Raw genomic sequence first — 24,835 nt, 5'->3', positions numbered from 1 at the left:
TTGGAATAATTATTGAGGGAAGTCATGGAAGGAAGGAAGTGAAAATGCAGGTTTACAAATGAAAATTTCGAAAATAAAATAATGACCATAGATGATTTACAGAAATTTAAAGTGGACAGTGAAAACAATGATATAGTCAAGACTTTCTATACTTTGGCTCAATCATAAATGAAAATGAAGACTGTTGGTCTTGGAAGGGCAGCCATAAAGGAACTAGATAGTCAAGAGTGAAGACATATCCTTGAACACCAAAGTCAGGATTGTTCATGGCATAGTTTTTTTTTCCCTATTTCTATGTATGGTTCTGAAAGCTGAACAGTGAAGAAGAAAGCTAAAAGGAAGAGAATCAACTCATTTGAAATGTCATGCTGAAGGAGAGTTTTATGGATGTTGAGGACTATCAAAATGACCAGCTAATAAATCCTAGGGCAAATAAAGTATTCCTTTGAGGCTGAGAGTGTGTGACTTGCCCAAGGTTACCCATTGAAATGGATAAGTAGAGATTCAAACCCTGGTCTTCAGAGTCATAGTCAACCACTCAAACCACTACACCAAGCTGGCTCCTGTTTCTCATTGGCAACAGGGTTAGTCAAGGATTTAAGATAAGGAGATAAAACCATATTACTAGCAGAAAATAGCAAAGACTTGGAATGACTAGAAATGAAACTTAAGGCAGAAAGTGCAAAATAAGAGTTACAACTAAAGAGTCTGAAAATAAATATAATAACTTCTAAGTGGATTATGAAGATACCAAAACTGTTGAAGATTAGTCACTAATCAGTCATTAATCAAAATGAAGACTGTAGTCAAAAATAGAAGGCTAGAGACTTGGAAGGGCACTTATAAAGAAAGTAGATAACATCCTCACATCCAAAGATGTATCATAGAATCAGCAATGCCACAGTATTTCTATTTTTTATGGATGGATGTGTAAGATGGATAATGAAGAAAGCAGGCAGGAATACAATAAACCCTTCTGAAATGTGGTGCTGGAAGAGAATTCTACGGATACAATGGACTGCAAAAAGACAAAATAAATGGTTCTGAGGGCAAATTAAGCTTGAACTTTCACTAGAGGCCTAAAAGTCTTTCAACATTTAAGACAACATGGACTGACATGACTCATTGGAAAAGACAATAATGTTTGGGAAAGCTGAAGGCAATAGAAAAAGGGGAAGATCACAATAGGGATGCATTCTTCGCTAATCACATTTTTGAAGAGGGCAGTCTGGCTGCAAGAAAACCTTCAAAAGACTGTTTGTAGATCAGAAATTATTCTGCAACTTTACATGTTTTTGTTTTGTTTGTTTTTGCACAAAAGCAACATTTTTTAATGCAGGAAATGTGTTCTGCAGAGAAAACAATATGTCCATGCAGAATAAAACCAAGTGTGAATTTTGCAAAAAGCTACACTACAAAGATCTCCCTCTGAAAAGCATCCCGGGACAAAGAAGTCAGATGTAATGCTGACAAATGGAACATCTATCATTATAAAGCATCGGCAAGTCAGTTTATTTTTGTAGATTTTCTTTAACAGGTGATTCCATTTTCTTAGAAGGTAAAATCTCCTAATATCTAATGATGCATATTTTACCCTCAGATGTTATTTACTGTCCAATTTCCAGTATCAGGGGTTTTCACAGGACAAAGAACAGCATTTGAAAAGCATTCATTTAATTAGGCAGACCATTCATAGATAAACTTCAACACAGAACAAATGGAACAGAAGCATAAAGAAAAAAGGTACTTACTGCAGCACTTTTTCCTGGAAAATTGAAGAAGGCATCAGGTCCATATTTCTGAGGCATATGTTTTAAAACAGACATCAGCTTTCCTGCATGTGGTGGCTATTCAAAGAATAATGGCACATGAAAGCAAATTCAATATTTCAATCCAAAATACTTAAGACGTCAGCATTTTTAAAGACTTCTAAAGAGGATGTATAGGCTACCTAGTGGCAAACTGTTAATATGCCCTGTACAGATCAATTCACAATAGGTAACTTTAATTTGGCTCATTACCACTAGGTTACAAAATTGCACAGTTTTCTTCTATGTCCATTTTTTTCCAACCTTACAAACAATATATACAGTGGGTCTTTGATATCTGGTGGGGTTTGGTTCCAGGGCCTCCATGGATACCAAAATCCATGGATGTTCAAGTCTCATTAAATGCAACAGATAGTAAAATGCTGTCCCTTATTTAAATGGCAAAATCATGGTTTGCTTTTCAGAATGTATATATTTTCTGAATATTTTGAAGTTGTGGATTCTTGAATCTGTGGGCAAGGAAACTGTGAATATGGAAAGCTGATTGTACATTTGTATGAAGATTCAATGAAATCTTGCTCAGTGAAATAAAAATACCTGCTGTTTGCTTATGGACAATTGTACTCACCCATTTTCCTTTGTCTCCTTGAAGTTTACTGAAGTACAGCTTTAACTCTCGAACTGTCACGTTGTAGCTTGCTAATACTCCAAGCATATCAACTAGGAGATCTAAGGAGAGTGAGTTATTAGATTTTGATTAATAGTCAATAACATTTTATTGTACCAATAATAGTTACTTGCCATTTAAGAGCTTCTTAAGAAACCATACCTGCAATCATATTGTCAGCTTTATCAATTCTCTCAAGCATTTGCTCGACGAGACCCACTTCTGTGCAAATTTGCAGATTTCGTATACTCTTCTTCAGGATGGCTGTAAACATGCTCCATACTTCAGCCTGGCAAGTGACATCACACTTATCCAACAAGTCCACCATGCAAGTAATACTTTCTCCTTCTTGTATAATAAAATTCATTTCCAGATCAAAGTGACCTCCTACAAGCTTCAATTTAAAAAGAACCAATGTTAGTATTTTTATCTCTCCAAAAATATTTTTTCAAGTTGACAATATTTAGCATTTCTTTCTTGGTGCTACATACTATTTATTTGTTTATTTTGCTTACTTCATTTGTATGCTGCTTTTCTCTCAGAAGAGACCAAGAAAGCTTAGAAAAAAAACTGTCAAACTACAAAATTTATATCAGACTCCATAATTTAAACACTATGCAACTGATGATACAGTTCTACAGATACAGGGACATCACTAGGGAGGTGCGGAAAGTACGGACTGCACTTTCCTCCAAGCACTGGAAGATCCTCCAAGCCTAAGGACATGACAACCTTCTGCTCCATTAAGAAGTGATGTAGTGAAGCTAGTATGGAGGAAAAACTCTGAGCCACTTTACCACAACTTGTTATCACCCACAGAGAGGGACAGGTGTGATGGTTTCAGTGTGAGACAGGGTCGGTTAGGGGTAGAGTCCAAAAGTGAGGGACTCCCTACCGGTACACATCCAGAACTCAGAGTTGTTGGAGGGTGATACCCTGCAGAAGTTAGTTAGGCTGGTTGGTTAGTTAGCCTGGTAACATAAAGCTTATGTGAGTTTTAAGTGAAAGTAACCAATATTCTCTAGAGAGAGTGCATGTAAAAGAACCCATAACAGTAACAAGTGTACAAATCATCTCGACACATAAAACATTGTTAAAAGTGTTGTTTATTCAAGAAAGACTCATCTGGAACCTGAATACTAACAATTCAAAACATATTTTGAGGGTAAAGTGACAGTCACAAAGAGGTGGCTGGATCACAAATTAATTTTAAAAAACAGTATTAAAAGTACAGCTGCTCGTGACTATTAAGTGGCAGCGGTGGGATGAAAAGGCCCAGGGTGCTGTCATCAGAAAAAAACTTAGTGGTGGAGAATAAAGTGGTCTTCACAGTACCACAACCTAAAACTATTTCACCAAGTAGTACCAGAAATACTACAGAAAGTATGCAAATGAATGAATTACAGCATATGAATCATTCTTATCAACCAATAAAGGAATTATTCAACACTTGTGCCACTGTAAAATTATTAGGAAAAAAATTCTGGCTCAGTGATTTTTTAAAGTTCATTCTATGAGTTAATGTATTGGTTCTAACTGACCATCAACTACCATGCCAACACTTTATAGACCATACATTTCACTGTTAACTAAAGTGACCTCACCTTCACCTCAATTCTCCACTACCCATCTTTCAATTTTGGCTATATGTACCACTGTCAGTAACCACCCATCCAAGAAGTTGACAAATTAGTTTTCCTATCTAATCTGCAATACACAAATAATTCACTAGCCATTAGAAGTAGTGCATTTTAAGTCCCAATACCAGATACAAGGCTTAAATATTTCCCATTTAAGTGTTTTGTTATATTGCTTTAAGAAAATATGGGAAACTCTTACATGTAATTTGTAGTGAATTTGATATACTGTTAATATGCAAACATATTATAGATGCACATAAGTGCACACATCTACAGTATGTCATATTAACCCTTTCTAATGGCAATTTGAAGCTGATCAACCTTCAAGACACAAATTTGCTGCCAAAGACAGGGATCACATAATCCAGGCCAGTACACAGGCTAGTTATTATCTGAGCTGCAGTAATGGCTGTGCACAGCAAAATGTAATCTCAGGAAATGTCACAGTAAGTTATGAATATCTGAGCAGCCTAATGCACCTTACTAGCCATGAAGTGTGAGAATGTAATCTTATTACCTTTTTTATGGTTGTATTTTTTTGAATAATGTAGCCTTTGAACTGATGTATAGTCTTTTCCTGCACTTTAGCATGATTTGGTCTCCCGTGTCATGCAGTTCATTTTTCAGAACTCCCCAGTTCAATGTATTTTAAGTCTTAGGCTCAACTTCATAAACAATCTTTATAACAACCCACTGGGTGATATAATATTTTCCATCACTAGATTGTGGTATAATGCGTAAGCATACAGCAATGATTTTAAAGCAACACATTTGAAGCATTCAAATACATCTTCATAAGTTTTACATTTCATTTTAATATTTGCCTTGGCTATTCGTAAATTTAAATAAATCATAAATATATCAATATCAGGGTGAATTCAAGAAGCAATGGCAATTCTTTGCAGTTGACATTTGCAGATTACATGTCTCAATCTCATTTCTGCCTCCTCCAGCATCTTTAGCATTTACTCTGGTGTCCCCCCCCCCCCCATAACAATACATTAAAGGGCATCTGTAAAAGATAATTTTGATGTTCCCCAGAATTAGCCAAGAGAGTTGGGATCATTTTTACCTGCCTAATAAAATACAGTGGACCCTTGTTATACACTGGGGTTTGGTTCCAAGATCCTCTGTGGATAACAAAATCTGTGAATGCTCAAGTCCCATTAAATCTAATGACATAGCAAAATGGTGTCCCTTATTAAAAATGGATAATCAAGGTTTGATATTTGAAATTTATACTTTTTTTGAACATTTTCAAATTGTGGATGCTTTAATCCGGATATAAAAAATACATGTATAAGAAGAGCCAACTGTACCAGTCATACACTTTCAATAAATTGCAAATGTTGTGTGAATTTGACCTTAATTTGACAAATTATCAGATGTACCAGCACCCTGAGGAAAACAGGGACACCATCCAACAGAGTATAGGGGCTTGCTGCAAGTGACCTTTGCTGCTGCGCCTACTCTTTTCCCCTAAGAACCTCTACTCAAAGCAGTGTCTTTTTAAGACATGGTCCACTACTATAAAAAGGATGTTTCTCACAGGGGAGATACAGATGGTGACATAGTTGTATTGCCATGGGACATGCCCTTGGAGAACTGAGAGCCCCACATATGTATTGGTTTCCTACTTTTCATGCCTCATAAAAGTGTCCAAGGGATACTAAAAGTGGTAAGGGGAGTGGCTAATGCCTTGTTATAGCAAGGCATGGCTCCAGCAGCTGTATTAGAAGGCTACTGAAAAAGCCCTCCCTGACCAATTGTTCTAGCCAATTTCTGATATTCCATTCTCAAGCAAGGTACTGTAGTGTGTGGTGGACTCCCAATTCTTGTGGTTGCTCAATCAGGTTATTTAGATGTTTTCTGTCTGGAGAATCTTGGCATGCAAATGATGTAATATACCCCAGTGTAATTCTCAAACTCAAAACATAATGCAGTCACTGGACCATAACTCACTTTATCCTTTTTACTAAAGTAGCTGGTACAATAATATTCATGTTCATCCTTGGAATATTTACCATCCAACTTTTTATAGATTATTAACAAAAATGATACAGCATAAAGTAAAAGCAGACAATTTATTTTGATGCAATTCTAGTTTTAAAATCCTACTGGAAGTTACTACATGAAAACAAATTTCGAATCCGTGGACTGAGTTACATACAACCACCTCTTGCAAAATAACTTTAATCCAGACATCAAGATAAAATTCTAGCCTAAAGTCATATGCAAAATATGTGTCTTCCTATACAAAATGAAATTTCCAAAATCCATTACATCACAGATTCATATATGAGCACTGGAAGCCAATAAATCACTTAAACCATGATACAGAGGCCCTTTTAAAATTTGCATTTACCTATAGTAAATACTGTCGTGTTCTTTAATAGCTTGCTAGTGCAATCTTAGCAAACTACTGATTTATGGTTCTGACAACTTTTCAGAATCAGAAATCCATCACTGTATGACATCCACTAGAAAGTCAGTTCTAGTTGCATTACTCTAAATTTAAACTCAATGTAATATGGAAGTCACAAAGCAAAAAAAAACTGTGCCATTTTGGTCATTTTTTGTTTCCTTACTATTCATCTCACTCTATATATAGTACCTACTTGAGAACACATTTATAGCAAAGTACAGCATTATTCAAAGATATGAATTGCAATTTTTCCAGAGCTATGAATGGTAACAGCGAGCATCATAACTACTGCCCTCTATTTTTAGCAACATTTGTACAGGAAAAGCAACTTCATTTACCTAAACTGATCTACAGAAATACCATTAAACAAAAATAAAATTGTTTTATCAAACACATCAAAAGTACTGCTGCACCCTTAAGACAAATGGAAGTGATAGCATCAAAAGAGCATATCCAGGGGTAGCCAAGCTGACCACGTAGCAAAGTACAATATCCAACATCCAAAATCCACAAAACAGTGATACCTTTATTGGACTGACCAAAATGCACAAAATACGTGTTGCAAGCTTCCAAAGCTCCACTGGCTTCTTGATCAGACAAATGTGTTAAGAATCATACAGGAGAGAAAAAATATGGGGATGATAGTCACAAGCCTGCATTTTGTCAAGATGTAGCTGTTCTCAGTTCAGGTGGTGTGAAGAGTCATTAATTCAGGCTGACCCCTCCTCTTTCTAGCCATGTGGGTACTCCAGGTGGGGAAAATTAAGTTCCATTAGCAAGACAACAAGAGATGCTTCTCTTAAGATCCAGGTTGCCTCCAACCTTTGTGAAGTTACAAACTCCTTTGTTAGACAGAGAGCGCTGAATTTCTAAAGAAGCCCTCCATGTTTTTGCATTAGGAAATATTTTTAGGTGCTGTTTTGCCAAATGTACTCCAATTTTTTTAGAATTTTTTTTTATCTTTGTTGGAGGTAGAAATCTCAAATGGTAAAGTCCCAGTCCACTGGTCCTTTCTTTAGTTTTCATCAAAAGAACATAAGCTTGAAATATTCGAAGAGCTTAAAAATGACACACTTCATCAGAAACTAGAATGGAATTACTGGCTTTCTAGTAAGGGATCACTAAACATAATATTTACACTGACATTTCCTTCATCTTTAATAGGGATGTTAGCTAACCATCAAAATACAGTAGGCACTTCACATTTGTGGCTTTGACTTTTGCAGCTTTAATTATTCATGGATTTAATATGTTCTCTCTAGGAATGTCTAGGTCCTCCAGCATGTGCCATATCACACTAGAGGACATAGAGATTCCTAGAGAGAACAAATCTCTACGCATTTGTAGGTGCAATTGTGAAGTCAAATTCTGCAAAATGTTGATCACAGACTTGCACTGGAGAACCTAGAGATTCACAGAGAGGTAATCTTTCAGGTAAAACAGAAGTGTTTATTATTTACAGTTTTTCCACTTTCACAGGGGTCCTATGCCCCTAACCCCAGCTAATGTGGAGGGCCCACTGTAGTCAAAATGCAAAAATCAGAAGTGTTCCGCTTAGCTTTCAGCATGACAAGAGGCCAGGTCGTGTTTAAACTATTCAAATAGTCTCTACTTAAGAAATAATAGTGGTATTTAAAAACACCACCATTACCACTACTTTTCAAAGCTATTATGTACCCTTCTACAAATCTTCCTCGCCTTGATTTCTTAGATGACTTGAAAAAGTATAAACTATTTTTCCTTCTGTAATTTTTCTAGTGATGGATGTTCATATATAGCAGCAATGAATATTCATATCTTCCATTTGGACCAAAGTACTACAAAAATCTTACTTTGGCATACACTCCAATATTCCAGACTTTAACAAACCAAGTGAACATGACAACACCTGCCATGCCATATAATAAATGAGCAGCAAGTTTTCTGCTGGGTTATAATGTATAACCCCACACATCAATATACTACCATAGCATTCCAGTGAGGAAAATCAAGATGGTTTCACCTTCACTTCCCACAAGCTCCAGCCAGCATGGTCAAAGATAAAGAACCAGCCAAGATGGATGGTAGCAAGCTGGGACAGAACATCTTTAATCCTCATCAAAATCCTCACATCTTAACACACAGAGGATTAAGAGGAAAACAGACTGAAGAGACCCTGGAGGAAGATATCCACTACTCATCATAAGTGTGTGTCTCAATAGAATTTTAACAACCTACACAAAATATTTACTAGCAACACATCAAGTCTGAACAACTTGTGATCCAACAGATCAAGCAAAGACCATCATCCATACACAGCAATTTGACAAGTGCTTGATAACACCTCCCCACGTTTTTTTTTTATTATTTTACTTTTTATTTTATTTATTGCACAGCCATTCAAACAAGAATTGGTGGTTTACTGCACACATACTGGGTGACCATTTATGAATAGAAGACCATGGGTGACTGGTTGTTCAAGTATGAGTTAGATGAATTTTATATGTACATAACTGAAAGTATCACCCTCTGTTATTTTGAGATAACAATCTCAAAAATATTAAATATAAGTTTTACTTACTTATATACTTTTCCTTGCTTACATCTGAATTGTTTGTTAATGTGATCTTCCGCAGTGCCATTCAAAGAAATACTATTTACAAAAAGAAAACACCATAATCTTTATCACATGCTTCTTGAAATTCCATAGATTTGTCATCCGAATAACTTGCAGGAATTAAGACAGCATGGATTTATATTGTTTTTACATGCTCTCAGGTCAAGTTCAGTTTATGGTGACCCTATGAATGAGAGGTGTCCAAGTTACTCTGTCATCAATAGAGGCAGGCCCGTGGCATCCTTGATTGAGTCTATCCATCTAAATGAGGTCTTCCTCTTTTCCTACTGCCTTACACCTTATTAAGCATTTTTGGCTTTTCTAGTGAGTCATGTCTTCTCATATAGCCAAAGGACGGCAGTTTAACCATCTTGGTTTCTAGGGAGAGGTCAAGCTTGATTTGCTCTAGGGCCTATTTATTTGCAATTTTAGCAGTCCATGGTATCCACAGAACTCCAGCACAACATTTCAAATGAGTTGATTCCCTTCTTATCAGTTTTCTTCACTGTCCAGCTTTCACGACCATTCATAACAATTGTAAATACGATGGCATTAACAATCCTAACTTTGGTGTTTAATGATATATCTTCACCCTTCAGGATTTTTTGTAGTTCCTTCATAGCTGCCCCAAGTCCTAGTCATCTTCTAATTTCTTGACTGCAACCTCCATTCTGATTTACGACTGAGACAAGGTATGGAAAATCTTCAAGTATTTCAATATCTTCACTGTCTACTTTAAAGTGATGTAAACCATCAATGGTCATTATTTTTGTTTTCCTCACGTTTAACTGTAAACTTGCCTTTGCGTTTTCTTCCTTGACTTTCTTCAATAATCAATCCATGTCTTCGCTATTTTCTGCTAGTAGTATGGTGTCATCTTAAATTACTGACCTTCCTTCCTCTAACTTCCATGCCTCCTTCCTCCAAGTTTAATTACATTTCACTTATGATATGCTCAGTGTACACGTTAAACAAGTAGGATGATAAAATGCAACCTTGCCTATTGGAATCCATTTTGTTTCTCCATATTCTGTCCTCTTCTCCTGAGTACAGGACAATCAAATGTTATGTCACACCCATTTCTTTAAGAGCAATCAATATTTTTTATGATCTACACAATCAAAGGCTTTGCTATAATCTATAAAGCATAGGGTAATTTAAAATTCTTTGATGTGTTCCATTAGCCAACATATTTGCAATAACTAACATCCAAATTTGATACATTAAACATAATAAAATTCCAGACAATTAAATAAAACAACATTAAAAACAACTTCAAAGTTTAGATAAGTATAAATACATGGCAGTATTTTGCACTAGCTCCCATTCTTGAACAATTTCCAGAGGCAGCCCACGTGAAGGGCAAAAGGTAATACAATCTAAATGTAACTAAGGTATGTGAAACTAGGTAGCTCCTTTCTCCTCTCAGAACAAGTTCAGTTGGCACACTACCTAAAGGTGAGCAAATCTTTAACTAGTCACAGCCACCACATGATCAGCAGAATGTGAACTTGTTCTTTTTAATGAAGTTAAACAATGATATTCAGAGTTTTCTCAAATGGGCCTTTTAAAAACTGAATTGCTTTAGTTAGTTTGTTTTTAATTCTAGCTAATTAATTTTCTCCAACTTCCTTTAAAAGAGAAACTCTTGCGTACAATATTTTTTAAATGAAAAGAGCCCTATGTGAGCAGAATTGCCACTTTGTGTTTAATATATAGGGGAATCTACTTACTGCTTAAAGAAAAATGCAAAGATTATTCCACATGCATATGTGTAAGAGATCTATAAGACTAGAATAGGTGTTGTTTTGTGCAGCTGTGGTACAATAATAGTCACTGCATTTATTGACACCATTTAAAAGCAACTACAGGGACAGCTTTATTTAATGTCCTGTTCTAATATCAAGATTTTAAGAAAGTATCACTAACAGCAGACTGTTCCGTAGAAGGCATTCTAAGTGCAAAATAAAACAATAGCACGGTTTAAAAATTACAGCCAAAAAAATGAACACTGAATGCTTCTGGATCAAGGATTAGCCTAGTCACCTCAGGATGTATCACAATGCATACTAGTGGCTAGGTAGGAAAAAATGAAATTGCAGCTTCACCTGCAGTGCTGAAGCTCATAGGGTCTTTCTCATGTACATACAAAACTTGTGTTATAGTTGTCCCTTAAACTTATGTTCCAGATATCTTGTCCTAAAACTCCTCTTATTCTTTGCCACTGACCATGCTGGATAGAAACAGTAGAGTTGGAAATTCAAAACATTTGAAGAGTACCAGGCTAAGGAAGGCTGTTCTAGGAGTGTATTGGGAAAATAAATGTTGAAAGAGGGACTTGAGTTGTGGAATGCTGGTTCGTACACTTTATGCATGCATGCTATATTATAAAACACACATGACTTGTATCCATTTATATTACTGTACTACCAGTTGAACATTTTCAGAATAGGACAAGGATGATACATAAGATTGTTGCTTATTTGGTAGTATATCATAGTGTGTCTACCTCCTCACTGAAGCTGCTTTGGCAAATGTGCCATGATAGAATGCAAACATAATCAACACCTTTTGGTAGATTCTTACATTCGCTAGGTGCAGCACTTGATTCAAATGTATGTGATCACTATTTCCCACTTCCTGAGAAGCTTATGGCAACCACACCTCCTCAGCTGTTTTTGTAACCTCTTTGGCAATAAAAATAGTTCTGCATGATCCTTGTTAAGGCTTATCATCGATGTCTTCATGCATCACCTTAAAAACCTGCAAGCTAGTGAATACAGCCAGAATTCCATATCTAGCTGCAGAGCAGTGAGAGAGAATATACTGTAGAATCCACAAAGAAATGAAAGGAGATAGTCATCTACACACAATAGCCTCTTTTCTAGACATTCATGCTCACAAGACAGTAGTGAAAGCCTATTATTGCACTAACTTACCACAAAATGTGCTCAAATTCAAAAGCAATTATAATTAATTGAAGAAAAATGATCATTATAGTAACTTGTATGTTAGTAAGAAGCAATCAGAATATGTATTCAGGTTAAAAAAACATGTAGTAACTTGCTGTGTGCCTTCAAATGAACCCTAAGGTGAGCCAATTGCAGGGTTTTCATGGAAAAGTTTGTTTGGAGGGGGTTTGCCTTTGCCTTCCTCTGAAACTAAATGTGACTTGCCCAAGGTCACCCAGTGGGTTTCCATGACTGGGAAGGGATTCAAACCCTGCTCTCCAGAGTGTTACAATACAATGTTTATCACCAGATACATAAATTACTACAAAACAAGGACTCTTTTCCATTACAGCCTATGTCATAACATAGTGAACAATCCTTAACATTTGTTTTGGCAGCATGCTAATACAACTATCCCTCTTGCAACTGAAAATACCCACAACCAATGAAATGTGCAATCTGAAACTTGTACAGAAAAAAATATCATGGAACTGGAGGTCAGTTCAAATGTTATCTTGTCCAGTTAGCAGTTAATGCAAGCAATCCACTACAACATCATGACAGGCAAAACTGACTTGAGGATTTATGGGGCCTTGGATTAAATTTGATACTTTTTCCTGCTATTCCCCCACTCCTTCAAAGACCCATCTATGTGTAGGGTTCTGGTGAACAGTGTGCAAGGCACAGAGTGGGACAGGAAAGAAGCCGTCCTTTCACTAATGGTATATCAAATTGTTTGCTACTTCTTTTAACACATTAATTCAAGTCCTAACCCCCTATAGCAATGGAGTAAAACTCTGGTCCATGTGACAACTACATGCTTCAAATATTTGAAAATAGCTATTTTATCACTTCTTCTCCCCAGATTAGACATGGTTTTTAAATTTTCTTTGTCAGAGTCTGTTCCTAAATCCCACCTTCCATCAACACTGTCACTCTCCTTTCGATGCAATTTTCTAATACCTTTCTAATATCTGTGCCCATCATGTCCATGTTGGGCACAGTACTTCAGCTGAGGTCTGTCTGCAGCAAGTGTGGGCAACTGCCAGGGGTTAGACAGCAATGCCCTAAGCACAAAGGGCTGCAAAAATATTCAACACCCTCTCTAGATCATTCTGAATCCTCTTACTGCCTTCTAAAGCAAAGTGGACAAGAAGTAGGTCGAGCTACTGGTAGGTATTTGGGTATTTTTTAATAGATAAGCAAAGATTTCCCCTTTGTCCATGGTATTTTATGAAAATACACGAAGAGTGTTTCCTTGTTCCATCCCGGTGCCAATGTTTTTCTATAATGGAGTCAGGATGGAACTATGCAACACTCCATTTGTAACTTTTTTCCAGGCCCATAAGGAAACATTGATGAGAACTCTTTGGGTAAGCTACCAATCTACCTAACAGTATAACTGAACCCGTTCTTAGTAAGAGGAAATCTGTTTTAGCAAACTGACAATTAAAATAGTGTGGGATGCCTTGTCAAAAACTTTACTGAAATCAAGATATGCTCTGTCAACAGCATTCCTTTGCCAAACTTGTAACACCATAGATGTTGCTACTAAAGAAAAGTAAGTCAGAGCCTAAATCCAATTGCAACTCCTACATGCAGCAGACCCGGTCAGTCAGTCAAATTTATCTAAACACTGATTTACCAAACTGATTGATTTAGTGGATCTACTCTAGTTAGGAAAAGAGTTGAATTTAGGCTTCGGTTAGACAGGATTTTTTCTTGAGGAATTGGTGTTGGCTAAATACCCACAGTCGGACTGCTTAGTTATCTATTCTAGAACATTTCCATTTACTGATGGCAAGCTTAAAGTTGGTAGCTGCCTGGGACTTTATGAAATCTGGTCAATATGGTTAAAATTAGTAGCTTCTTAAAGTCCTCTTTATCTGTTGAATACAGTCAGCCCTTCTTATACACAGATTTTTTATGCACGGTTCAAGCATCCACAGTTTGAAAATGTTCAAAAAAAGTATAAATTTCAAATATCAAACCTTGATTTTCCATTTTTTATAAGGGACAGCATTTTGCATTTTGTCATTATATTTAATGGTAACTGAGCATCCATGGATTTTGTTATCCACGGGGGATCTTGGAACCAAACCCCAGTGTATAACAAGGGTCCACTGCACTATTATCTTCAGATCGCACTGGAGATCTCACAATACTTTCTAAATAATTTATAGCAACAATACTGACATTGCATTCATGTTCAAATACAGGTTGTGTAGCCTTTATTTGGAATTCTGAAATCCAAAATACTCCAAAATCCATAACTTTTTGTGCTACGTCTCTGTACAGTATTTGCAAGGCGAAAGAGACACACAGTTAGAAAGACACACAAGGATCTGTGAAATGGCAGAAGGTGTAGATTTGTGCCAAGCACTATGCTTAGATTCCCACCATTGCACAGATCCTCCTGCTTCATTATGTTCCATTATACATTGTATGCAAATATAGGTATTCCAAAATCCGAAAAAAGTTCCAAAACACAGAACAATTCTGGTCCCAAGCATTTTCGATAAGGCACACTCAACCTGTAGCTTCCATTACTGTTGTTTACTAATACATAACTGTAACTTAACAATTTTGTCAGTAGTACTCATTCTTCTGATTAAAACAGAGTTAAATAATGTTTTCAGGCATTTTGTTATTAACCTGACAATTTAACTTTTATGAGCATATAGCAAAACCATTTTTCCTTTACTTATGTTATAGTGATTTGGTGCATATGATTACACATATAGCATGCCTGCACCACTGAAAATGAAAGAGATGAGCACCATCTCATGGGCATTAAAGGTAATGTGCTGAAAATAAAATTCCTGTATAAGTCTTCTCTGTTCAGAATCCTAAATTTCCACATAATTCTCCAAAATCCCTGAAGATCACACAGTGCATACTTTTAGCTGCTTTTTTCATAATTTTAGAAGAGAGGAAGGTCTCTATATCATTAAGATACACTTACACAGGTAAACTGTTTAAAATTTACTAACACAAATGTTCTGGAAAATGCTGCATAGATTTTAAATTACTACACCTGCAATCTTATCCACACTTTCTTGTGAACAGGTACCACTGAACTCAATAGGGTTTATATCTGAAGTAGCACATTAGTCCATAAAATCAAGCACTCTTTCCTGGAAATAAACATTGTGGCGCTTTTTAAAATATAAAATATGCATACTTTTGCACTGTGGACCATTAGTTGTTTAAAGGAGAAAATAAAAATATACCACTCAAACTGCAATGTTAATGTTGCTGTAATGTAAGATTTGTTTTATTTTTGACTAAATTCACTTGTGTGGAAGTGAAATCCCTCCACAACTATATTATGCTTTTGCACAACAGTCCTAATTTTGTACACATACAGCACAATGAAGAAACATTAACCGAGATTAAAACATTAATTCCATAAAAATAATCAAAACCATCTTCACTGTGACCAAGATAGAACTCTCAATTTTCTCTAAGCTGTTCTACCTCAACTAGTGTATTTGATATTCTTCAGTACAATTACCTGCTGACCTGAAATTTTACCCATTAACAGCAGGTAGCTCAGGGAGCTGCTGTACCAGTTTCTCTATCAGTTCAGGTTACAAACACCTGCCCGTTGTCATGCAGCCTTTTGGTCACATGCTCTTAAACGTAATCAGTATAACAGTGCAACAGATTAAGAGCACAGTCTTAACTAGCAAAAGCCATGGTAACATACAACCAACTGAATTCAAAGCCCTTTCCATGCTAGGAATGTTGGAAATTTCTTACGAGGATCCTTTCAAGGCCTAATTTTGAGCCAGAGTTGTGGCTCTGTAACTGGGCTGGAGTTTGGAGCTGGTGTAGCTGAACTCCTCTCCTGGCTCACCCCTTCTCCATCTACTTTTTGCTCTTATGCTGGTAGGTCTTAGCCAGAAGGAAAGTTCAACTGACAATTTGCTCCCTTAACCCACTGTTGACAAAACAGGGTGTTGCTGACAGAAAAGCATTTGAGACCAGATAGAAGAAGCTTGCTGAAGCTAGCACCTAACCTTAAACTCTATAGCCAGAACATCCTTGAGTTAAGATTGTACTGATCTACGACTGTAACCTGATTACCACTATAATGTTTACAGAAAGAAAGCATACCCAAATTGCTAGGAAAATAACCAAAATACTAAGTACCAGTCATTAGGCTTAGTAACGATATAGTAATCTATACCTTTGTGCAGGCTGACTACCCTTTGTCTAGAAATCTGAAACCTGAAACCTTCCAAAAATCGAAAGGCAGGGGCAGTGGTACTCCTGTTCATTTGTTCACAAGGCGAAAGCAGATGGCTGGTGGGCTGGCCAGAGATCTTGTGGACTTTCTTCCCCAGTGAGGCTGGAAGGAGATGTGGCTGGAGAGAGATGCAAGGATCTGTGAAACGATGGGAATCCAAGTGTAGTGTGTAAAGCGAATCCACTCCTACCATTATTTCAAAGAACGTCACATCTCTCTTCAAATGTTCAAACGTTTGTAATTAAATTGTAACTGGCATTCATATACTGGCCAATGACTGCAATAAAATATTTACTCACACTGCGTTCTGTGTCATATATGGAATAAAATACACCACCAGGTTCTATATTACTTTTTAACATTTAGAGGGAAGTTTCACCAATTATGACAAATTTATGTTATCTTTTTGTAGATTTAAATATTGTAGATAAAAAAAAACAGTGGTAGCTCTTTACACAAGTTGGGATTCTCTACCTCAAAGTCAGAAAAAGCATTGCAGATGGCTAGCTGCAAAATCAAGTCCAGAAATTTACATAGGTCCTACAGACAAAAATATTCATTCAGTTAAGCAGATCAACATATGCTAATGCTAGTACTGGTAGTTACAGGCCGTACCTATCTTTAATTAAGTCTTTATTATTGCAACTGGAAATGTTCTAAATATCAGAATTTGGCTCAATCTATTGTTTTGCCTAGTAAAACAGATCCCATCGGTTTTACTGCCATTTACCTCTTAATAAGTTAAGTCTTTCAAAACCTTCACTCACTAGTTAAATTAACTTCTGAGTTGTTTATATATTGTAAACCCGAGTTCTGATATTTGACTACTTATAAAATGTGAATACCTGTCTTTTTATTACATTTTGATATTTTTAAACAGCTGAAGCTTTCTAGCTATCTTACAAAATAAAGGTTAGAAGAATGTAACATAAGACAGAATTCATAGTACTGTATGAATTTCTGGACCATTTTCAAAGGTAGCTTCTTATATGTTGAACTGTGTTAATCCAACCAAGAGGTTGCCAGGCAGTGAGGATAACTGCAGCTAGGTTTTCTCTTTCCAGATAGAGTTATAATTACAGTACTAGGTAATCCTCATCTGATATTATTCATGTTGTGGCCACCTGTGTCTCTAGTGACTATGTTGGATCCAAGAGCAAATCCCTCTCCACATCTTCATTTTTATAACCCTGACCACCTTTTGGTGATTATATGAGCTTAATCTTTTGGTTCTCTGCTGCTTCATCCTGTGCCATCTCGTGAAGTATTTTAACAACACTCAGTTGGGCACATAAACCAATAGCACCTGCATCTTCTCCATCTTATCTATATCAAGTTGCAAGACCTTCATCCATTCTGTTGGCACACTCTGGCAATGATTTAAAATATTTACTGCCTTATCTAGCAATTGAAAACTGCCATTTGCACACATTTGTTTTGAGTGTCTATAAACCACCCACAATCAGAACATATCTGAATAGTACTGAATAGTTTCCAATCTTAAGGAGACAGCAGACTGAAGAAAGAGAGCTACCATGGTGTAGTGGTTGAACTGTCAGGCTATGTCTCTGGAGACCAGGGTTCGGATCTCCATTCAGCTATGAAAACCCACTGGGTGGCTTTGGGCAAGTCACACTCTCTCAGCCTCAGAGCTAGACAAAGGCAAATCCACTCTGAACAAATCTTACCAAGAAAACTTTATATTAGGTTCGCCATAGATTAGAAACAACTTGATGGTACACAACAAGAAGACTGAAGAAGCATAAGTGTGTCCCAAACAATGCAAAATTGAAATGTGTCTGAACAGATGACGTTTGTTAAATAGGGGGACTGCAACTTGCTTGTGGGAGGTACACTGGGAAGTTTGTTTAATACAACCAAGATCCAAAAGGGTTTTGACCAACCATGCTTTGTTGAAGCTGGGGATGGGTGAAGATACTAGCAGGAAACTAACAACAGACCTGAATTATTTGAGAAGCACTGGCCTGTACAGAGTAAGATAGACAACTAATTAGAAAAAAGCCAGTTAATTTCTGTGTCATTTCATGCACTGCTGTCTCATTTCTAGAAGGGCATTCTAGCAGAAAGAGCTCTGAACAATTAAGCTGTTTAAGAAGGTCTTTGATAACTACAAGCCACTTCATTACAACAAGCTGGACAATTTATTGACAAGATGTCTTGTTCCAGTCCATACAATTGTAACAGAGAAACAACTAAGAGGGTTGAAAGTCACATTGAACATGAGAAAAAAAGACTATTCTGAAAATGGTTAATTGAGATCAGATGCAGTGTTACAAGACAGTCAAATCAATTTTGACAAGGCATTGTTTGATTGTTAGAAGTCGGAAGCTAGCTATAAGCAGTAAAAGGACAAATAAAAACTCATCTAGTTAGCATGTCAAGCAATGACAGTTCATCAAAGACCCAATTTCATATCAATAAAAAAAGCAAGATCAATATTATCATTTATTTGATTGCCCTGTAGTTCTGGATCTGTTCTTAGTTAACCGTTGTCAGAATAGTCCCCCCCCCCCCCCCCGTTCAGTGTGCCTTTTAAGTTCACATCATCAGTTAAAAATAAATTTAGAAGTTGTATGCTTTTACCAAATTGATAAAACTGTTAAAACACACAAACTTGGGTATTCGCCACTTTTTTCATATGAACTAATGGATTGGATCAAAAAACCTATATCCCCCAGATACAAAATTGTCATGGAAGGTTTTTGACCCCAGTGAGGAATACACTGGTGAAAAACAGGGGAAGTTATATTTGTTGCTTCCCCCTGCATTTCTCTACCCTGCCACCATGCCAGTCTGAAGAATTGGGAAAGGCTTTGACTTAGTAGTATGAATCTCAGATCATGCTGTCTTCCAGTTATTGATCTTTGCAACACCACAGAACATACTTCACAAGCCCATCTTGGATGAGTTAACACATGTTGTAATTGCCCCTATCCTTGAAATTGAAGCTTAATCCAGGTGAGACAGAAGTGCTCCTGGTCAGTTGAAAGGCAGATCAAAGAAGATGAATTCAGCATGTGCTTGATGGGATTAGACTCACCTTGAAGATGAAGGTTCACAGCTTGGGTGTATTCCTGGATTCAGCCTTGAAGCTGGAGGCCCAAGTTTCTATAGTGACCAGTAGTGCTTTTGTGCAGCTACAGTTTGTGCACCAGTGGCACTTGTTGGTGTTCTGGCTGTGGCAGTACATGTGTTAGTTACATCCAGTGTGAATTACTGTAAAATGTTCTACATGGGGCTGCCTTTCAAGAATGTTCAGAGATTTCAACCGCTACAACAAGCTGCAGCCAGAATGTTAACATAGGGCCTGAACAGTCAGGCCAAAATAAAGCTGCTTTGGGTCACTTTGGAGATATGCTGTTTAAATGACCCACATGTCTTAAGAGGCCAGAAGCTGTTGCTAAAGCTGCGCTCCAGTCCTTAGGATTGGAGCGTGGCTTCCGGCCTCTTAGGACACATGCACCATTTAAACAGCATACCTCCAAAGTGATCCAAAGCAGCTTTATTTTGGTCTGTGTGTTCAGGCCCTGAGACAAACAAAGTACAGGTGCCATAAAGCTCTACTGGCTGCCAGTTTGTTTTTGGACACAATTCACAGTGTTGGTTATAACTTACAAAGCCCTGTATGACTTAGGTCCAGGCTATCTGACAGACTGAATTGCCCTGTAAGAGCCTGACTGGACCTGAAACCATTAGGACAGGTCCTTCTCTCAGTCCCACCACTTTCACAGGCACAGCTAGTAGAGACACCAAACAGGACATTCTCAGTGGCTGCTCCAGACTCTAGAACTCTCTTCCTAGGAAGGCCAGAATGATCCTCTCCTTGTTATCCTTCCATCAGCTTTTTATTTCAACAGGTTTTTAGAACTTAAAGTTTTTGAAGAAAGAGCTTCAGAAGATACAGTGTTGTTTTTTCTGTCAGTTTTAAATTGTCTTAGAATTGTAATTAGTTTAATCTTATTTTAATGTTTACTTTTGTATGTAGTTCATATATTGTACTTGTACTAAACTTAAAGCCACCTTGAGTCCCAATTTGGGGGAAAAGATGGAGTATAAGGAAAAGATGGAGTATAAGTAAAGGTAACAATAACAACAACAACAGTCCTTCTACTGAACTGTAATATCCCACAAATATTTGAAACATATACACTGTAACTGGAAAATGTGCTTTAAAAATAACTTGGAATTGTCCGAATTATCTGGGTAGTCATTTGTAATTAATATGAATACAACTTCCTGATTACTCAAGTAACATTTTTATTTTGAAAAATTAATACAACTTGAAGCATAAAAAGAAGGAAGCAAAGGGAAGGAGAAAAATGGAAATGTAGCAGCACCTTGGAAACTACTGGTAACTGATTCATATTTTCATATAAGCTTTCGTGGACATAAACCCACTTATCTGGATGCAGTACAGAGTGATATCCAGACCTCAGCATATAAAGCATATTCAAACAATTGTGGGTATGGGATGGAATGCAATAGGATCGAGAAAGATGGAAATTACCACCCCTGCCCTAAGTTTTCAAAGGCTGCATAATTATGATATAGGTCTCTCAGATCTTCAAGAATGCTCAGTTAGTGTTGATGTGTGAAAGCAAATGTCAGTTTCCCAGGTTCAAAACTCTCTGAGAAGATTCCTATTTAAATAATATATTTTGTTATATATGCAGTAGCAAGGACTCCTGCATTAAAATATGTAGTATAACATGAAGCCATTGTCCTTGTCAATACTTCTGCTAGTGGATTGGAATTTGTAAATATAATTTGATTCAGCAGTTTCTCTTTCTAGTTTTCCTACGTTATCAGTATTAAATAAAATTTAGTACAATTTGTTTGTTTTACAATTCCCAAGATGTCTTGTTTTCTTGTTTGGCTCTATTTTTACTACAAAGAGATAAAATAACGAACAAAAAGAATGCACAGAAAACAATAAGACTCTAATGGGTTACACACTCTAGCTTTTACTAGTAGGACTAGCACAATTAAGCTGAAGATACTCAATCAACTCACTTGTCTCAACAGCAAACAACACCAAAGCCAAGTCATATTGTCATTAGAATCCAAGTATTTCTTGACGTTTTGGTTATATATTTGAAAGGGGGGAGCAAAGACTCATTTAGTTCAAAAGCAAATTCACACTGACCTTGTAACTCCTGCAAGACCTGCAGGTTATTAAGCAGATATTGTGAAATAAAGTTTTATATGTATTAAGGAGGAGAACCTACAATGTGTGAATTAGAAAAAGCCATACAAAATAAAACTACAAAGTCAGTGGTACAGGAGAAGTAAGATCATCATGTACACTCTTCTTCAATTTCTTACATTGCACTCACAACATGACAAAGGCCACCATAAGGGCAAAATCATTTTTTAAAAACTCCCAATTTGAAACGGGGGGGGGGGGGGGGGGGAATAGCACTGTTTACACTCTGCTTGGGTTGTAATAAAAGTACCAGGTTTACTGCCACTTGAAGCCTCAGAAATTTAAAATTTGGGTTCATTTTCCTATGGATACTGAATGAGCACTATGTGGGTGCCTAAACCAGTATACTAGTCCAAGGTCCAATGCCAGTCAGGAGCCACCAGCCTGTGTAGCAGTAGACACAATTATGGTGCTGGCCCCTAGAACACTGCGGAAAAAAATACAGGTCCCCCACATCAGAAAGCTATCCAGGAGGAATGAATGGTAAAAGTAGGGCAGCTCATAGTTAGTGGTAACTGACTGGACAGCAAATGCCCATTGGCCTCTCTTCCACTCTGCTTAGAAAGAGATGGAGTAGGACACAGGCTGAATGGGGAGGGGGGGAAAGACTTCTGTTTGAAGTGGGGAGATAGAAGTAAAATGAGTTTGTGCGAACAAATTGGGAAGGGAAAGCAAAGGGGAAATGAATGAGAGAAGAAATGATTTTATGGGATATTACAGAGGAAAAGAGAGAAAACGTTTTTGGTACACCTGACACTGAAATGCTGAAACACATTACAGCTTTAGTGGAGTTTGATTGTTGCCTAACAACATAAGAGGATTCCTACTCAGGCAGATCAAGGTCCACTTAGTCAAGCACTGCTTCTACCAGTGGCCAGTCAGATACATCAACAAGTTCACAAACAGAGCATGAAAGTAATGGCTTTGTTCCTGTTTGGTCACAATATTTCCTTTCAGAAGTTTATCTGCTTTTGAAGATGGTATCAACTATCAATTTCTCTATATTCTCTTTTTCCCACTCACCTGAACTACCAAAGACCACACCACCTTATTTTAATAAAATTGTTAAATTGGATTTTAAGCCCTTCCAAGTCCTTGTCTTCGTTTCTTGATTGCAGCCTCCACTCTGATTAATGACTAAGCCAAGGTATGGAAAATCTATTTCAATGTGTATTAAATAATCTGTGGTCATAATTTTTTTGTTTTCTTAGTGTTCAGCTGTAAAGCTGCCTTTGTAGTTTTTTCCATTACTTTCTTTAATAAAGATTCCAAGTCTCTGCTATTTTCTGCTAGTTGTATGATGTCATCTGCATTATCTTAAATTGCTGATGTTCCTTCCTCCAATTTTCACACCTCTTTCCTCCAAGTTTAATTGCATTTCACATATATGTTCAGTGTACAAGTTAAACAAATAGGGTGATAAAATGTAACCATGCCTGTTTCCCTTACCAATTGGAAATTCTTTTGTGTGCTACTGCCTCTTTCCTTCCTGAACCCAACTTGGACAGCTGGCATTTCTCACCTCATATATGGTAAAAGTCTTTGTTGTAGATAATTTTGGGCATCACTTTACTTGCATGGGAATTTAATGTGATGGTCCTGTGGTTACTGCAATCCTTTGTGTTCCCTTTCTGGGCCATTGTTTTGTTTTCCATTATTCGTTGACAGATTTCAGTTAGAACTAGTGTAGATTCTGTCACTGTAGCTTGAAGCACCTCTCTTGGTATACCATCTGTTCCTGGTAATTTATTTCTCCCAAGTGCTCTGACTGTAGCTTCCAGTTTTGTTTCTAAAACTGCAGGTTTGTTTTCAAATAGTTAATCTTTGAATGAATATGTCATCCTTTCATCTCTTTCATACACTGCCCTTTAATATTGCAGTTCTATTTTACTAACTTGGCAGAGCTCATGGACAGCCTGTTGGGAGCACCTCAGAAAAGGTAAGTAGCACAGGCACTACCAACAGGTTGTGGAACAACCATCTGCTGCAATCCAGTATTTCAAACATTTGTTGATCATACATACCACTTACGCAGACATGATGGTACATCTCCGACAAAGGCACAGGCATTTCTTTGCAAGAACATCAACAATATTGTTATGATACAGGAAGTTATATGATGTTGTGACAAAATTGTATACATCAGAGTTGGAAATAGGAAGCAGGTAAAAATCAACAAAGGCTTCCTGGGGAAGGCCATTTGTAAGCTAACAGCATCTAATTACTAAGTGTTGAATAGAAAGAAACTATACAGTTTTGGCAGACTGTTTAAAAGAATTACTATCAAGTTATATTTTTACTGCTTTGTATTATCTAATAAAAATTTGTTTTGCTTGCTTTGAATGAAACACAGCCATTTTTTAAAAAAATTACTAATTCAGTGACAAACTTGGGGAATATGTTTTCAAATTGTTGATTTACCGTCCCTTTTTTTCTTAACAAGCATTCATAAAAATGACATTAGAAAAAAATATTCTGCAGCATTTTCGTTTTGTAGCATCTTATATTTCCATGCTGTTATTTTCCAGAGATAAACAAAATTCACTTCCATATGCAAATATCTATTTTAACAGCTAAACTCACAAATTCAATAGCTCTTTATTACAGATTATCATTTAATGATGTGAGATAATAAAACTTTATTAAAAAGACAATTAATGACTTGATCATTAAAATCATATTCAACTTTTCTTTACAGGAAATAGCAACAATTTGGAACTGCAAGGACAGACTTGCTTCATAGGACACGTTCCTCTACCAGAATACTGTATGACACTGGATGAAACCTTACTACTATATTATCTCTTTTCAATGTAATTAATAGCAATGCGAAAATATACATTTTCCAAAAAGGATTTCTACCCACCAAACGAAAAACGAAAAAAAATCAAAAGCAGAGGCTAATGCCAAATTCAATTAACCATTCACTTCTATAGCTCAAATTTTAATCTGGGTCTAACACATACCACTGTACTAGTTTATCAAACCTACCTCCCTGAAAGGTAACGCCTCATTCAACAAATCCACAGTCCACTCTAATAAAGTATTCAGATGTAATGAGGCACTAGTGCAATTGGATTACAGGCAGAGTTAATTCTTCTTCTGTGTGTGTGCATGTTAATTCATGGCTGTTTGGTTCTATATATGCATAAAACACTGTCTGCACGGTCTCCTTTTCTTCTTTTACATGATCAGAAGAAACAGAAAGCTTCCACTTACAACTTTAAACCAAGCAAAGGTCCCTTCTTCACTAGTACTCAGATGCTGAATAGTTTTAAACCTCATGTCCAGCCTTTCTCAACCTT

General features: G+C 36.8%; 1 protein-coding gene across 10 annotated transcripts in view; it reads right to left on the bottom strand.

Annotated features, from left to right (window-relative positions):
• LRBA (LPS responsive beige-like anchor protein) overlaps positions 1-24,835 on the bottom strand; it is a 430,053-nt gene that overhangs the window by 382,781 nt on the left and 22,437 nt on the right. For all 10 annotated transcript variants that reach the window (XM_089525694.1, XM_089525696.1, XM_089525700.1 and 7 more), the window contains exons 3-5: positions 2,599-2,830; positions 2,398-2,498; positions 1,752-1,847 (exon numbers count right to left, since the gene is read on the bottom strand). In XM_089525694.1, coding sequence (XP_089381820.1) covers positions 1,752-1,847; positions 2,398-2,498; positions 2,599-2,830 — 429 coding nt within the window. The remainder of the gene's footprint in view (positions 1-1,751; positions 1,848-2,397; positions 2,499-2,598; positions 2,831-24,835) is intronic.

The sequence above is a fragment of the Sceloporus occidentalis genome, unplaced genomic scaffold, assembly GCF_023333645.1.
Source record: "Sceloporus occidentalis isolate IW3139 unplaced genomic scaffold, rSceOcc1.0.p SCAF_5, whole genome shotgun sequence".
NCBI classification, from domain to species: domain Eukaryota; kingdom Metazoa; phylum Chordata; class Lepidosauria; order Squamata; family Phrynosomatidae; genus Sceloporus; species Sceloporus occidentalis.
The sequence above is the reverse complement of the archived record's forward strand: the minus strand, read 5'-3'. Positions and strand labels throughout refer to the sequence as shown.